The 16,925-nt window shown below is 39.9% G+C and overlaps 2 protein-coding genes and 4 non-coding genes across 6 annotated transcripts; 1 reads left to right on the forward strand and 5 right to left on the reverse strand.

Moving 5' to 3' along the window:
• Positions 1-3,623: 3,623 nt before the first annotated feature.
• On the reverse strand, positions 3,624-9,574 carry esco2 (establishment of sister chromatid cohesion N-acetyltransferase 2). Its single transcript, XM_051071766.1, is given in 17 exon segments — positions 3,624-4,343; positions 4,529-4,713; positions 4,876-4,914; positions 4,916-5,020; positions 5,113-5,202; positions 5,379-5,510; positions 5,789-5,933; positions 6,074-6,116; positions 6,243-6,330; positions 6,529-6,634; positions 6,745-6,854; positions 7,181-7,279; positions 7,281-7,512; positions 7,665-7,983; positions 8,081-8,235; positions 8,600-8,664; positions 9,424-9,574. Coding segments are annotated over 16 exon segments (2,034 nt in total). The 5' UTR covers positions 8,653-8,664; positions 9,424-9,574; the 3' UTR covers positions 3,624-4,210.
• Positions 9,575-9,834: 260 nt separating this feature from the next.
• On the forward strand, positions 9,835-13,306 carry ccdc25 (coiled-coil domain containing 25). Its single transcript, XM_018685103.2, has 9 exons — positions 9,835-10,024; positions 10,179-10,226; positions 10,360-10,399; positions 10,631-10,682; positions 10,883-10,958; positions 11,216-11,319; positions 11,524-11,726; positions 11,965-12,010; positions 12,416-13,306. Exons 1-9 carry the CDS (start codon positions 10,000-10,002, stop codon positions 12,443-12,445), a joined length of 624 nt encoding a protein of 207 aa, XP_018540619.1. The 5' UTR covers positions 9,835-9,999; the 3' UTR covers positions 12,446-13,306.
• A 970-nt stretch (positions 13,307-14,276) lies between these two features.
• trnaa-agc (transfer RNA alanine (anticodon AGC)) lies at positions 14,277-14,349 on the reverse strand. The gene has a single exon. It is a non-coding gene; the product is annotated as a tRNA-Ala (tRNA).
• Positions 14,350-14,902: 553 nt separating this feature from the next.
• trnaa-agc (transfer RNA alanine (anticodon AGC)) lies at positions 14,903-14,975 on the reverse strand. Its single transcript has one exon. It is a non-coding gene; the product is annotated as a tRNA-Ala (tRNA).
• A 320-nt stretch (positions 14,976-15,295) lies between these two features.
• Positions 15,296-15,368, reverse strand: trnaa-agc (transfer RNA alanine (anticodon AGC)). The gene has a single exon. It is a non-coding gene; the product is annotated as a tRNA-Ala (tRNA).
• A 982-nt stretch (positions 15,369-16,350) lies between these two features.
• trnay-gua (transfer RNA tyrosine (anticodon GUA)) lies at positions 16,351-16,437 on the reverse strand. The gene is given in 2 exon segments: positions 16,351-16,386; positions 16,401-16,437. It is a non-coding gene; the product is annotated as a tRNA-Tyr (tRNA).
• Positions 16,438-16,925: the final 488 nt, after the last annotated feature.

A 16,925-nucleotide genomic window follows, 5' to 3' on the forward strand; every position in this document is an offset into this window, starting at 1 on the left:
CTGTGATTAACACGTGTTCTTGTCTCTGCAGGAGGAGAAGACGACAGCAGCTGAAGACCTGCAGTGGATGAAAGAAAACAGAAGTGCTATGAAGCTGTGAATTAGATAAAAGACCTCCACCATCTAACAGTGCTGGTTTCCTGTTCAAGTGAAAACACTGTTTTTCTCTACTGTCTGTAATGTAGTTATGGGCACATTTTCCACAGACTAATATGTCTTTATTAAACAGCTGAGAGAACATTCAACTGCTTATGATACAAGTATTTAATTAATAATTGTATCAGAAGCAGTTAAATGCTCACAAAGATGCTTAGTAGACATGTTCATCATTAGAAAATGTGCTCATAACTACATTAACTCTAACAAATGTTTCCTTGTGGTCAAATGTCTGTCACTATCTTTGCTGCAATTTATTAAATGTTGTCTAGAATAAAGTCATTAAAAGTTTCTTCCTACATTTCTGATTTGCTTTTCTCTATTTTGTAACTGATGTTATACAAATCATTTTGTTGCATTTTAATTTTCAGACCTATTTTTAAACATTTTGAAAATATATTTTTAAGGTTTTACATTTAATATTTAAAGGTTTTCAATTTCTTTATCAGAAGTTTTATACTTATTTTTTAAAATCTTAAATCTCTTTACTAAAAGGGTTTCTATTCTATTCTAAACTAAGGGTTTATATTTTCTATTTTACATATATATTTTTATACATATCTTTTAGACTTTTTTGCAGCTACATTGTTGAAAAATACTAATTAAAACTTTAAAGTTACAGCAGCTCTAATTTGTTGTTATTTGTTCCAGACGAGGTTTAAAGTGTAAAACTGCAGCTGAGATAAAGACAGAGTCTGACTGAAAAGAATAAACTAACACTGACCTTCTGGAAATGTCTTCATGTCGGTCTCTTCTCTCTGTGATTTAATGGTTGAAGTTTGAATCCTGTGAAGAAAAACAAAAACATTAATGTAAAGATGTGACTCTTTAACACATCAAAATAAAAGCACAGAGAGTTTCTGGGTATTGAACTTCAAACTGTCAAAAGATAAAGTAAAACACTAAATCTACAAAGAAACCAGAGTGTGGACTAACTGGTTCTGGACTAATCAGAACTAGTCCAAGAGTTAAATTTGCTTTCTACACAAAGACAGAAGAAGCTGCTCTGACTGGAGAACTGACTCCACCAGCTCCTGATATTCACACAACAGCAGTGGATGGAAATGTTTGAAATGACAGAGTTTCTAGTGTAACACTGAACCAAATAAGTTTAAAATAAGTCTCTCAAATTTTCTACATCGGGTTAAAAATCTTTCAGTGTGAGCCAGGCTTAAGAGAGCAGAGAGATGGAGAGAGCTGATGTTCAGACTTAAGATCAATTACTGAACTGAGCTGATGTAAAGCTGTTTGTGAATTACCTGGAGGCCTCAGTCCTGGTCTCAAAGAACTTCTTCATTGAATGAAGACTCTGTGTGGTAACACCTGGAGGAAAAAAGAAAGGAAAATGATCAATGCACTGTGACCTATTCCTCATCAACAGTTTAACCCCGAAACACAGATAAATATTCAACATTAGAGCTGAACAGAACATTTTCCAAATATTAGAGGGCTGTCTCAAAAATTGGTTTACTGTCAGTTTCTGACAATTTATAGACACAATTAATCAGTTATTATATTCAACACTTAACTCATCAAATACCAAAGATTTAAACAGTAACACTAACATTACATAACATAACAAAATGTTACTAACATGAATAATTCAGCTCATCAACACATTTTTTTCAGACTGGGTGAATCTTTAGAACACAAACCTGTTTGGTCTGTAAGATGAGAGCTGGTGTTTCTGTCCAGGCTGCAGCAGCTGAACCAGTAAACCTGGAAAACACAAGTACAACACTCAAAACAAATAACCTCATTAATAAAGAAGAGTTCACCTCCAAATCTTGAACAGTGTAGAAGAATAAAACTCTGAAAACTAAACACTAGAATCTTGACAATCACACTTTGAGCTGTTACTAGAATATTATTTTATTGATCTCAGAGAGAAAAGCAGTGTTTAAAATAGTTTTCATAATGATTTCTAACAGTACAGCTCATACACTGTGACCTACTCTTGAGGCTTAAAACTTGTGGAGGAGCAGAGTTGAAATCTGTTTTTCAAGCTTATATTTAACACAAAACTGAGCTCAATAAAGTCTCATGTCACCACAAACAAATTACTAATCAATAATACATACAACAGGGGATCAATAGATGTCTATGGACATTACTACCACAAAGCGACAAAGACACAAAAAACAACAAATAGACAAAAAGCAGAGTCACAAAACGATCATAATGATATGCTTAACTGCCAAACACAAAATGGCCACGAAGAAACGTTAAATGTCCTGGAATAGACACTAAAATGCAAAGACACAATACAGTGTAAAACAACCACAGAGAAGCTAACCGGAAGTAGGTGTAAAACAGCCAGCTAGAGACGCAAAACGATGCAATGCCACCACAAAATGTTCACATCGACATGATAATCCGCCGTAAACTGACTTAAAATAACCAAGATGAAGCACAATATTCGTCAGTCCACGTTAGGTGGCCCCAACTTGTGTCAGGGAAACTCAGTCACAGAAACACAAACACATTCACACAATCATTATTAATGCTAACGCTCCGATAACGTTAATGCTAACACTAGCCGATAACTGTTAATGCTTACGCTAGCGCGCTAACGTGTGTTCAGCGTCCAGCCTCACTCGTGTTCGACAAAAAGCAGCTCCAGAGTTTGTTTCAGCATCCAGGCCTCATTCATTAGCGTACAAAAAAGCAGCTCCAGAGTTTGTTTTAAGCATCCAGTCCTCTTCATTAGCGTGAAAAAAGCAGCTCCAGAGTTTGTTTTAACAGCCAGGCCTCTTCAACAACGACGTTTTCTCACAGCACTGGCAAACCGAAGCAACGGTTCAAACTTGGTTTAAATCTGTTTTCCGGCTTCGTTTCTCCGCCCTTCTCTACGCTCCTCCCACAAGATTGCGGCCAATGACGAGACACGTTGCTACCAAAGACGACGCAGAATAACGCTGATTGGCCGGTCGATTCCGGTCGAGCAACCGCCTCTGATTGGTCTTAAAATACATCCACCGTGAAGACGGAGAAGACTTAAGATATGGCGTCAGATGCATCATCAGTACACAAAATCTTTTATTTGTGGCTGTTTTATGACAAACTGAACATGAGCCACATGTAATTTGTAATAGCCACAGCTAATGAGCATGCTCCTGTAACATGTATGTACACTGTAGTTAGTCACAGCAGCTTTATTGCCCCTGATAGTGGGTTTAAGGGCCTGAAATATACTTCTTTACTAATTTATTTAACTGTCCCGGGTTAACAGTACTCCACTTAAGCCTAAATAACTGTGGTTGTTTTGAATGGATGACAGGTTTAATGAACTGAAGTCACCACAGACTGTATATAAAAAGATAAGACAAAGCACAGATCATATGAACTATCACATATAAGCTAAATGACTTTTCTAATTTAAAATACCCTGAAGAAAACTGGCAGGAGGAAAAATCACCTACAGTGTAATATCAGTGAATCCTTAAAACATTTTCAAGAAACAAAGGTTTATAAAACAAAGGCATGTTTATTAAATCTATTTACAAAGCAGAATGCCCCTAAACAATGATGGCACCCACCTCTGACCCAGGTCAGTGTCTATAAACATATTTTCCTTCCAAAGTGCCCAGAAAACCTTGAGCTGGTACCAAGAAAAAAATCTTTACATGTGAATGAACGCTTCAGAAGAAGGCATCCAGTTTTCTTTGATGCAAAATGAATCAAAACAAGCTACGTGGGAATATTCAGACATGTGGAACATTATGAATCTCCAGATTTAAGCTCCTTATTAAGCAAAAATATAAACATCTGAAAGCACTGCCGATACACACACAACATTCAACTGTAAATTCGGCAGCACAGAGTATAAATACTGAGTGATAGCAGGTGTATTAACATCATAAAAACACTACGGCTACTTTATCCTGAAGAGAATACATAATAATTGTACAAATGAAGCTTACACACACTTGTCAGTACAAACTAATGCCAGGCAAAGCCGACATGAAAAACCTGAACAGTAACACCTGCCTGATCAGCTCATATGCAATAAGAACATTACTGATTAAACTGTAGCTTTAAATCTTTTCAAACTTCATGCAATGAAGTTGTAAACGAGGAAGGCTGGTGTGTTGCTGTACTTGGTTGCAAACAGTTTGCCGTCAGGTGTCGGGTCAGAGAAGGCGATTTCCTCCTTGGTTAGATGGCTGCCGTACATGAAGGTGCTCCTAAATAAACAAACAAAAAAGAAAAATGGTAAGAGGGGAGGGTTAGGGCTGAATGACACATGAGGAGTCATGGTTTTAGTGGGAATTCTTATATTTCATTTTCACTGGGAGAAGGAAAACAGGATGGAGAAAGAAAGTTGCCAGAGTTGAGAAAATGGCAGTAAAAAGACAAAGATTCAACATACCTGACGGTGTCCAGCATGCGGGTGGCGATGCCCTGTCGTCTGGCCAGGCTGAAGACCCAGATCCGGCTGATCCCGCACAGAGCTTGTTCTGGGACGGTGGAGCAGCACCAGGCTCTGTGTCGTTCCATGAAGTCGTCCTTGGTCATATCCTTCTGTCGATCTGGCTGCTCGAGGACTCTGTAAGCCTGGAAGGGGACAAAAGAAAAGGAAAAAAAACAATGCAGATATGTAACTGGTGTCACGGTCCAGAAAGACTGGAACAAACTTTATTAAGATCTTTATGAACAAACACCACAGGAAAGTGTAATGAGGCTGAATCTGTGTGTACATACGACCTGATGCCCTACCTGCCGTATGGGTTCAGCGACGAGACATCCCACCACCATTCCGCTCTGTGTTGATGAACAGGTAGGTCTTGGCCTGTGTGGGTCTGCTCAGAGTCACCTGCTGGAAACCCAGCTCGTTATCTGCCACGCGACGCACATCCTCTGCCTGACACACAAACAGGAAACCAACATTACAGGACAAGTTTACACACTATACAACTTATACATCACCTGTACATCAATCTGTCAGACCCACACCTTTTTGATGGCGTATTTTGGATCATCTGGCATGACCAGGAGAATTTTTCCATCCCAGAACTCGGCCACCACCCGCTCCTTCTTCCAGCCCTGGAAACACAACAGAGAGAAGAAGCTTCAAGCCGAGCCAAGAACTCACAACAAACTCACCTCCCCATGAAACAATCTGATGCCAGCAGCCTTGGTAGAAGATCACAGGAAAACACCAAACTATTTCAGATAAACGAGTCACTCCATCATGAGGTGGAAAAAAGGAGGAGTTTTACCACAAATTTGATGGAGTCGAGGAAGCGCTGGTGGAACTGGGTGTGTTGAAAATTGTCCTCTGGATTGTCAGCGCTGTACACCATCCCGCACGAGCTGCAGGTTGTTGCTCCGAACTGCTTCTGACCTGCATCCTGATAGAGAAACGGAGAAAAACACACTCAATACACACAAGAAACAACTGCACAGAAGTCCAGTGACAGCAGGAAAATTAACTAACATAAACCAAAACCTGGTATGACAAAGTCATTTCCTCATAACAACCTAGTTTTTCATGTACTGTAGGAAGGCATAAAAACAGTAAGATATTGAGCTTTAGTACAAAATATCTGCATCAGCCTCTACAGACACATTCTCCAACATGCAGGGCTCAAGTGTGCACCAAAGAATAGCAATAGAAACATTAACATACGATGATGAGCTGGTCACAATCCTGCTTTTCTTTCCTCCTGCGAGCACTTCGCTCCTTAGCTGAGGAGGAGGGCGTCTGCAGTGACGTCATTGGGCCAGAGGGGGTGCTGCAGGACACCGGAGGCTGCAGAGCTGCTTTCTTCAACCTACAGGACAAAAACCATCAATGAAAAGAAAGGAAAAACAGATACCTGTGGCTATTTACAATGCATAGTTTTTAATTTGTTAGTGATTGCTCAACTTAATCGAGATTAAATAAAAATAAAAACCACAAGAACAGTCTCACCTCTTGGAGGCAGAGCCAAAGATGGGATACACTGCTGCAGATTCTGTGGAGACAAAATAAAAAACATTCAAAACCATGTTTGAAGCAGTTGTGGCTTTTGAAACAGTCAAATAAAAGTTAACTATTAATAGAGTCAGATGTCTGTTAAGTGTTGGCCCTATGTGGCTACCTTTAGGGGGGGTGGAGGCAGTGCTGGTGGGACTTATGTCACTCAGGTTGAAGACGGACTCAGAACCTCCGTCTGTCAGATTATCATCCTGAAAGAAAAGTTCAACATTATGAGCAACAGCAGCAGGAATTGGAAAATGTAGAAAATTTCAAATTCAACCTCAAAGTCTGGTAATAATGAACAACTGCTGATGTTATAGTCTATGGTAAACTGAAACTAAGTTTTTAAACATGCTATGGACCCACAAAGAATCCTGTGCGACAATGACAATACACTTCTTCTGTACCTGAGTGTTGGTGGATGAGGCTGTAGATGCAGAGCCTGGTGTCCTTGACACCATAATCATCACCTCCTTGGTAATCCCATACTTCTCTCTCAGGCCTTTAGGAGTGCTAAGGAAAAAAACAACACATAGATTTTTGTGTTAAGTTTCAGGCAAATGTGCACATTTACAAAGAAAGTTTTTCCATGTGCTGTTTTATAAAGTATACAAGTAAAGCACCTTAAAGGCTGTGGCATTTCAAGCTCTTCATTAACAGAGTCCATCCAGTCTGTCGGGTCAAACTTTGCCCTCTGCTTGGTGCTGGGCTGGTTCTCCTCTGTCTCCACCGGCTGGACAACAGTCTGCAGGATAAAACAGTAAGTTCACAGTAACATGACAATATTTACACCAGCTTTATAAAAAATAATAATAATAATAAAAAGACATTGACAAATACCAGAGTAAAAGCTGCAGAGAATGACTGCAATCTGCCACTTGTGTCTTCAGCTCAAAGAACCACTGTGTCTATTTACAGCCTCACAGAGCTTTAGACTCGTTATCAATTAATCTACCAATCATTATCTTGATTAACTATTTGTTCCATTTGGAAAGTAGTGAAATACGCCCATCGCAATTTCATAGGAAGGACATTTGAACAGTCACAATATGTCCCCACCTCTCTGGGCTGCTTCTGTTGTTTCATCACCAGAGCAGACGACGACTGCTGCTGCTGCTGCTGCTGCTGCTGTTGTTTTCTCATTCTTTGTTTGTGGCAGAGCAGCTTTACTTTTCCCCTGGACTGAAGCTGGCCTGGTTAAGGACTTTGGCGCAGATTTCTTGTACATGGATGTGGGTTTCTTCCCTGTGCTGAAGAAAGCTGCTCCGACAAAGATCTTCGGTTTAGGCTTCAGGCTGCTGAAAGTGATGGTGATCGCCTTCTTGGACTCTGCTTGTTTAGCGCTGCTGGCAACAGCAGCAGGTGTAGTGGATACCGGTTTAGCAGTGACACTGTTGAAATAAATGATGCCACAATAAAAAAAAAAACATCAGATTAAAGATAAATTGTGGCTAAAACTAAGCTTATAATGAGACATACAAACACCAATGATGTCCAAAAGACTAGAGCACAGTGTCAGAAAGCTATTTATGTGGAAACAAACCTGCTGTTAAGCTTCGACAGTTTGATCGTCTTTGTAGAGGTTGTGTAGCTTTCGATACCCATCTTCCCTGCATTACTCAATCCTGCAGACACCTTTCTCGGCTTGTTGCCTCCTTTCATATTCTTCTTGTTCTTCTTTTGTGGCTTTTTCGCCTGGGAAGTCGATGGTTGAAGAGGAAGAGGAGGAGGAGGTGGCAGAGACTCCTTTATCGCCTTCCTCTCCAGCGGAGTGAGATAGATGGGCTTCTGTTTACCATAGAAGCAGCTTGTAACCACAGTGGGTTTGAAGGGAGATTTACGGGGAGATTTGGCCGGCGAGTCTAGAAAAAAAGAGGCAGATGAATAGATATAGAAGGTGAAATAAAGTACATGTGTAGGGGAAAGGAGGGAGGAACAGTCATCTGCAGGTCACTCTACCTGCTGGTCTACGTGGGGATTTCTGTGGCGAGGGACAGTTCTCCTTGTCCAGACGCCCAGTCGGCTTCTTTCTGGTCGGAGATGGCAGTGGCTTTCTTGGGGATCTCCTCTTCAAGGGAGACGTCTCCTCTATCACCCCCTTCTTGGCTGGGTGACTGGTGTTTGAGTTACAGAAGACGAGACATAGTGCAGCAGATTCAACACAACTTTCATTTGATTTTCCCAAACGAAAACATCTTGTTACAGTAGATTTTTAATAAAATCTCAAGTTGAAAATGAGGAACATGGAACTCTCTCAAACAAATGAGGACACACAGTATATTAACTCCAAATATTGCTTGAAATCTTTCTATACTAGTGTCAGTATGACACACGTTTTGGTATCAGCACCAAAATGATACCTCCACAAGAAAGAAGAGCTGTAGGAACTTTGCCCAGTGTTAAATAAACATCTAAATTTGACCTAAATCAGTACTGGGTAATACTGGATAGCTAAAATACAGTGTGTTAATAACAAACCTGTCAGAGTCCAGAGAGGAGAGCTTTCTCTTCCTGGTAGCAGTAGGCATCATCACAGTCGTCACCTAAACCCAGAGTAACATTAACAGGTAGTCTGGATTAACATTAAACAACACAGTTTACTCAAGCAACTTTTCTAGTTATTCAACTGATATCTTTATACCCTCTTATTAAAGCGAGACCTAATGCTTTGGTAACATTAAAAGCCGCCGTAAGCAGCGCCACAAAACGTCCTACTTGGGGTCATACAAGGTCACAAGCCGAAATGCAGTTGTAAGTCATTTTCGTGTGTTTGGTGATAAATGACCAGATTTTCTGCAGGAGTTTGGTGTGAAGGTCTTACTGACAATGCACGGAGCTTGCGGGAGTCAGCCTCGGTAAACTGGAGCCCCAGACCTTTATGTCTGCGAGGTTATTGATCGATTAGGATACTCTCAATCTAACCTTGTGCCTGAAACGACACTGAATTTAATCTTGTCTGTGCACAAACATGAAACCAGTCGATATGGACGTTAGCTTAAGTTAGTTTAGCGGTTATTTGGGGCTTAAGTCGCGATGAATAGATAATTGGCGGGATGATTATCTTACACAACACCGACTTTTGTCTCCAATACAGGGTTGCGTAAGTATCGATATTTACTAACACAACACAACGTAAAGCCGACATTTTCTTTTCTGAGTAGCTATATTGGTCTGTTTTACATATCGTAAATAGACGCTCATTAGCTTAACGTTACTTATACGTAAATGCAACTTTTAAGAGAGAAACAAAATACCGCCAAACGCCAAAAACACATCCATAAAACACGCATCAGTTGCCTTACCGAACAAGTTTCCGTCGTGCTACATAAAGCGATAAAGGTTGATATCAAAGCAAAGTTTGCGGCGGTTCAGTTGCATCTACCGCGCGCGTTTCTTCTTCGTGTTTTGAAGAACCCGCGCCAGCCTTCCGGAAACGGAAACCCCTCTATAATCGAGTTACCACAGCAAGGACGTCGAGCGGAGAGCGTCTGGTCCTCACCTTCAAAATAAAAGATCGACGTTTAGTAGATGGCGATTTATCAGTTTATTCGCTCTGAACATTCCAGTATTTTTCACATATTTTACGCACTAATAGTTAAATGGGGATTATTTCAATTTTAAAGGTTGTTGCCCTGTGGGTGATCCAGCTCTGCTTTCAGTATTAAACAGAGTGTGTCAAATTTAATTGAATGTCAAGCTTTTATTTCGAAGTCAGGTTTTTAGTACTTCCTGGTTCAACTTGTACATGCGAAAAGTGACAGTAACAACGGTCAGTCAGCTCAAAGCTGATCGTATTTAGTTGTGCCCGTAATAATCGCGTTGCCTTTCAAACTTCACCCACCATTTATCTTTCAGTGGCGAGTTTAAATTCATGTAAAATGGTGTTTTACTTCACAAGTGCCGGTGAGTGGAGCCACAGTTAGCAGCAGTGTTAGCTTGTAGCCTGGTTAGCCAGTTACCTTTAAAGCTATGTTTTCTTTCTCATTTTATATGAGTTTTATTTGTGTCTTTAATGTGCTAACGTTACTCTTTCACTCAATAATTCCTCTTCTCTCAGTGGTGCAGCCTTCCTACACAATCTACATGGGGAAGGACAAGTATGAAAGTAAGACTGTTAGCATTATGTTACAGATACACTTCATACTGTATGAGTCTTTCTGATCACTATACCATATTTATCACGAGCCTCGAATTATGAAACATTAGCTTTAACATGAGGTTGTTTTTGTCAACAACAGATGAGGATCTGATTAAGTACGGATGGCCTGAAGACATCTGGTGAGTCTTTATCTTAACTTTTCTTTTCAATTCAGTTCAAAAACAAGGTTAACATACTACTAAAATACACCAACATCTAACAGCACAATTGCCTTCACCCTGGAATGTTTTTTTCTTTGTCACATCTCATTCATGGATGAAGGGATGTTGTTTGTCTTTTTAAAATGAAATTTTGCTATGTCTTGTCACTTGAACTGAAAAACCAATACTTTTATCCCCCCCAATCTCCAGGTTTCATGTGGACAAACTGTCCTCGGCTCACGTTTACTTGAGGTTGCCAAAGGTAAAGAGTCAACACAGTGAATGACAGTGAACCTGAAATATTAAGATTAGAAAAGTACAAATTCAGGCATTTTTTCTGTTCAAGTTATCTCAGCTCCGTTTGAATGTGACGATGACTGGTCAACAGGAAGATGTGTATTGTTACCTACCTTAATAGTGTGTCTCAGTCCCTGCTGATTGTTCTGTGGGTGTCTTTTCTAGGGTCAGACCATAGATGATATTCCTCCGGAGGTGCTGATAGACTGTGCACAGCTGGTGAAAAACAACAGCATCCAAGGTAAACACCTGCTTCCCGAGAACGTCAGCCACATTACAACAAAGCCACAGCTGTTCAAAGTGCATGACATCTACCAGATGAACATTTCTTTAAAAATGTCTTCACCCTGAAACCCAGAGGCTGACAACTACCCTGAGAAATCATCCTGCCAAAACTTCTATTTCTTCTATTTTAAATTTGTGAATGACAAATACAGTGTGTACCTTGTGTACCAAGAGTTAAAAGTGATTGAAGTTAACTGTGTTGCACGTGGTCAGGCTGTAAGATGAACAACATCAACGTGGTTTACACACCGTGGGCAAACCTGAAGAAAACAGGAGACATGGACGTTGGACAGATCGGCTTCCATCGACAGAAAGAGGTCAGTACACCACAACTGAAATAAAAATACTCAACTATGACAATGTACTAAGGACGCTGGCTAAATGAAAGCTTCGTGTTCAGTGACATGTATCATCTCACTCTGATTTTCATACAAAGAAAACTTAATTCGGTCTCAGTACAAGAAGTATTTTATGGATCCTCTGCTAGCAGAAGTTTTTCACACCTGTGCCGTGTTTCACAGGTGAAGATCGTGGCGGTGGAGAAGAAGATCAATGAGATCGTGAACCGTCTGGAGAAGACAAAAGTAGAACGCTTCCCCGACCTGGCGGCAGAGAAAGAGTCGAGAGACAGAGAAGAGAGGAACGAGAAGAAAGCTCAGCTCCAAGAACAGAAGAGGAGAGAGAAGGAAGAGCAGAAGAAGAAAAAAGAGATGGAGGATCTCAGGTACGTCGGCAGCTGGTCTGACTGACTGCAGTGCTTTGGATTGGTTTTCAGTTTGATTACTCCATTGATCACTTAATTTATAATTTAATGTATTGAACAGAAGTATACACTTAAAAAAAAACCTCTTTGCAAAAATAACTGATTTGAATTGCACTGCATACATATAACATCTTAATCTTATTAAATCGTCTGTATTTTATTTCTGAAACCTACTGTATGTTCTGGTTTCCCTCTCCAGAAACTATACATCACTGATGAAGACTGAAAATATGAAGACTAATGAGGTGAGGCTGTCGACCAACCAAGAGAAATCATGCCATTTCTATCACGTTAAATATAGATGTATTCTTTTTAAAGCTTTTTTAAAACAGTTACTGTGCTATAAAAATAATTAACAGCTTTTTAAAATTGTCTTAGAGTCATTAAAAAAGTAGCTATAGATCACGTTGTAGAGATGTGGTTTTAGTTTGACATTGAGATGTCTTTTCTGTTGATTAAAAAAAAAACCTCAAGAGTGTTGAATCCTTTAGATACGTGCTGTATGTTCAGTTGCAGTAAAAGCAGAAATGCCGTTTACCCACTTAAATAAATTACAATAATGAACTACAAAGGAACTTTGCTAGGTTAGAGGAGCTTTGATGTTCTGAGAATCACATAATGATAAATGTCCTCCTCTGCATGTGTTGTAGGACGGCTACGATTCAGATGACTTCATGTAAGAGGTGAAGATGAGGCAGCGAGCAAACAGACTCCTCCTCCACCACTCAGATCTGCTGTCAGGACGCTCCGCTGCTGCTTTTGCTTGCTGTAACTCTGCACTGACATTGGAAGAAGAGAAAAAAAAAAGGCAAACCTTGAACTTGTGGTCACTTGGAGCAGAGAGCGAGCCAGTGAGGGACAGCAACCGGGACTTAATCCACATGCTGACTGGTTCAGACGCTGCTTCCAAACCAAAGCAAGCTGGCTGACCTCTTCATCACAGGAAAAACACTGTAGAAGAACAACACGGGACAACAGGAAAAATGAGGGTCATTCTGGGGAGAAACACTCAAATAGTGTTCGATAGGGTTTTCACTGCCATGTGGACTGATGTTGATGTATGATAAAACTGGTGTGGGTGTTTAAATAACCCTGGAAACCTGAAGACTACAAATCCCTCTGCTCACTTTCTTCACATGTTAATTTCTCTGCCTGTCAGATTTTAATGAATACAATTCAATATATGAATTAAACTCAGTTAGTAATTGGCACTGTTTGCACTTCTGTTGACAAGCCATAATATTCTTTTGCATCATAAACCAGTCCCAGCCACTTTCATACATTTGCAGACCCATGGTGTGCAGAGCCCCTGAAATCCTGAGAGATTATATTTTTTTATCTTACATGCACAAATTTAGAACTGCATGTAATAGTTATTTTCATTTGCTTGCTCATACACCTTAAAATGATATCTTCATATTGCTTATTTTGTCCAAGTAACTGTCCCAAGAACTTAAGTTTAAATGATAAAACAAAGTAAGGCCTCCTTACAACCATCAAATGTTTAGCCTCTTTAGATCCAAAAAAAAAAAAAAAAACACCTTTACAGACTGTAGGGTCTCCATACTGACTGCAGTACCAGTCTACATAGATGAGAATGATAAGACACAGTAGCATCAGTTTAGACCCGCAGGTTTACACTTACTTGTCAGTTTATTAGGAACACCCAGTAAAAATGAATGTGGTCTGATACAACAGTCCTTTAATAAATCCTCCCTTCGTGGTGTTTTCAGTGTTCAGTTTTTGTTGACACTATGTTAGAGAGGTATTGATTCAACTGTGTAATCGTTTTGGAGGCTGCAGTTTGCATGAGTTTTAGCCAGGTGTTCCTAATAAACTGACAGCTGAAAGCATGTGTTCTGCTATCTGATACAGTGCTGTACTTAATAAAACTTTTACATTTTGCAGGTTTAAAATAAACAAAAACTGCACTCCTTGCCTAAAAGTCCAGTTTTAAAATTGCAGCAGCTACTTTTTCTCCAGTAGGTGGCAACATCAGCACATCTACACCATGCATGTATGAAGGGAATCTGTAGGTCTAACATGCTGATGCTGCTACTTTCCTTCCTTCAAAGCGGCAGAGATGTGTTTGACGGTGACGGACTGTCCTTGTGGAGGATCTGTAGCTGCTAAATGTGGTGAATATGTTCTAAGTGAGGTTGTAAGAAAGTTACAGGCCAGTTCCATGAGCTGTTTTGCATGTTCACACATTTAATAAAATGTTTCACTTAACGTCATAGTCCTAAATTTCTTTAATTTACTTAACTAATTAAAAAAAAATATTGATCACCGAAGACCAGGAGATGAGAATGTGTTACACCGTACACTATACAGAGGTTTAGTTGTTAATTTGCTGTACGTATGATCCTTGTGGACACAGATTATCTTTGCCATGTTCCAAAATGACGATATAAATAGTAGTAATAATAACAGTTCCATATTCCGTTTGTTCCTTATTGTATATTGTGGTAGTATAAAAGCGCGTTGTTTCAAAAGAGAAAGAATAAAGTTTGGAGGATGCGGGCATCGATCCCGCTACCTCTCGCATGCTAAGCGAGCGCTCTACCATTTGAGCTAATCCCCCGCGCTGAAATACACGAGGAAACTACGCTATATATAGCGTATGTTCCAACTGTACCGATAGAATGTTTTAGCGTTCGAATCGAACGTTCCTATTCTATTTCGCGTGACGCTGTTTTATCTTCGTCGTAGATTAACTTAAAACCAGCATACAATTTGGTTTAGTTACTCTGAAGACGAGTGAGCTACATATTTTACAGAGGTTTTGTGGCTGTTTACACAGGTGGATGCAACGAGTTTTAGCACCCACCAAAATGATTGTTGAAAGCGAAAAGAAGTAACTCCAACTTCTGCAACACAGAGAGATTTTACAATTAGCTTTCCTTCACATTTTTATGCAGTCGTATTTTTCATTTAAAAACAGAACAGAAGTCAACTGTTAACACAAATGTCCTGCAATCAAAACTGATACTGAAAAGAGGCTAGTTCCTACAGCAGGACAATGCAGGGAACAACTCAAAATTCAACGTCTAATATGACCGGTTAGATTGATTTCGGAACTATGTTTCTGATTTGTGTTTACTATAGTCGCCTTGGTAGGTAGCAAAATAAATAATTGGAGGATGCGGGCATCGATCCCGCTACCTCTCGCATGCTAAGCGAGCGCTCTACCATTTGAGCTAATCCCCCGTGCTGTACACAGCATAACCGTACCATATTTGGAGATCCGGAGAGAACACGGAACATAAGAAGCTGTCAAAGATTCTATCAAAGCGTTGCTTGTGCGATACATTTTCAAGTTTCCAACAAGTATTCTCTCAAGGCGTAATCTTGTTTCTGTCATCTCGCGGCTTGTTTTGTATGAAACTTTCTTGCTATCCCGCCAACAAACACAAATTATAGGAATTAGAAGTGATACTACCCGCCGGAAGGCAATCATACAGGCGACACGGTGTTTTGTGACCTGTGGCTGTTTAAAAAGAGCCCACCTCTCAAGAAAAAGAAATGATTGGAGGATGCGGGCATCGATCCCGCTACCTCTCGCATGCTAAGCGAGCGCTCTACCATTTGAGCTAATCCCCCGTTGATTTCCTTTACGTGACGTCATGTTATGTACGTAACTTCTAAAAGCGGCCCGAAAGTTTTTGGATGTGTCAGATAGTACATTTCCCATTTTATGTGTTTTTGTATGGTCACAGTTTTTCATTCGCCATTTTCTTTCTTCATGTGATAATGAAAAAGATAGAAGCGCTACACAGAAAAAACAACATAGGAAGTAATTTTATATATATGCATTTTGCTGAATGAACACTGACAAATAGCCATCTTCCGTAACAGCAATGAAGTAAAGCTATCTAGGAGTAATGTGGTATATATAACTTACCAAACTTGTTGAGTTGTCCTTACGGGGTTGTGAATTGGTGCTAGCCTTGAGCGCTGAGTGTCACGGTGGTGGATGGAGAACAACTGCCGGTATGGAGAATTCCCATTTGTCTCACATTATATATTTATATATTTATTTTTGTTAGAGTCAAATTACACGTAGAGTTAGAGCTAAGTATAAGATGCTATCTAAATTTTAACCGACGAATTTCACAGACAAGCTAACTATAGGGCGCTTGCTAGGTACTAAGGAGATAGCAACAGTTAGCTAAGTTACGTATAATGCTATGTCGTCTTCGGCTTTAACAAACTGTCGTTTCTCTCCTCCCAAACTCACACGTAAACTTAGGCTAATGTAGAGCTGGTTATAGTAGATAGAATATTATATTCTATCCGGGTCACTTCACACATCAGCTAGCTAGGCACTGGCAGTCGATAGCAACATGTAGCTAAGTTACGGATAACGATGTCCTCGTCTTTAATTTAGCAAACTGTGTTGTTGATCCCCGCCCAAACTCAAGTGCAAACCAATGAAATCGCCGTTTAACTCCGCCCACTTCGAAAATTTAAACCAATCAAATCAAACGTTCTATTCATTCATTCCATTATGGAGGCGCCTCTCTGAAGCATATACAGTTTTATTAACTTTTCATCATCGCATTTAAATGAAAAAGTAGTACCCTCCTTCGAGCCGGATTCGAACCAGCGACCTAAGGATGTCTTATCATCTCACTACAGTCCTCCGCTCTACCAACTGAGCTATCGAAGGGGCTGGATGCCTACCAGGAAGTCAGTGTTTTTACCGTTACACATTACTATTATGTCAGTTTGCGACTAAACGACTAAAGCGACTAAACTCGTTTCAGAACTCCAGTAATTTCACCTCGTTAACCCTGTATTAAGAATCTACAATGTTATGTTTGGTAACAGGTTAAATCCTCTGGCCACTGGTGTTCTGTTGATGTAATATTTACACACCCTGTTACCTTTGACAGAGCTGCAGTAATTCTTCATTGATAAGATGTTGGAGATATGTCTTAGTCATTAATGTAGTCTAAAGGCTCAGAGTTCATTCCTTACCTTAGAAACAGCAGTGGGGACAACAATCACACAAGAACGTATATTTACTTGTTTTCAAGCAATAGACTTTGTAGTATTGATGTTGTCTTTTAAGTGCACAGATAAAAAGACATTTCTGTAACAAATCTGCAAGTTAAAACTGCTAAAGAAGATTATGTGATATGGTCAAAATCTCCA

Source organism: Lates calcarifer, linkage group LG7_1 (assembly GCF_001640805.2).
Source record: "Lates calcarifer isolate ASB-BC8 linkage group LG7_1, TLL_Latcal_v3, whole genome shotgun sequence".
Taxonomy (NCBI): Eukaryota; Metazoa; Chordata; class Actinopteri; family Centropomidae; genus Lates; species Lates calcarifer.

Excerpts from the sequence above, each read along its gene's own strand:
- ccdc25 (XM_018685103.2), top strand. The coding sequence starts at position 10,000 with ATGGTGTTTTACTTCACAAGTGCCG. Across the intron at positions 10,683-10,882 it reads TTTACTTGAGGTTGCCAAAG|GGTCAGACCATAGATGATAT; the intron begins GTAAAGAGTCAA and ends TGTCTTTTCTAG. Across the intron at positions 12,011-12,415 it reads AAAATATGAAGACTAATGAG|GACGGCTACGATTCAGATGA; the intron begins GTGAGGCTGTCG and ends CATGTGTTGTAG.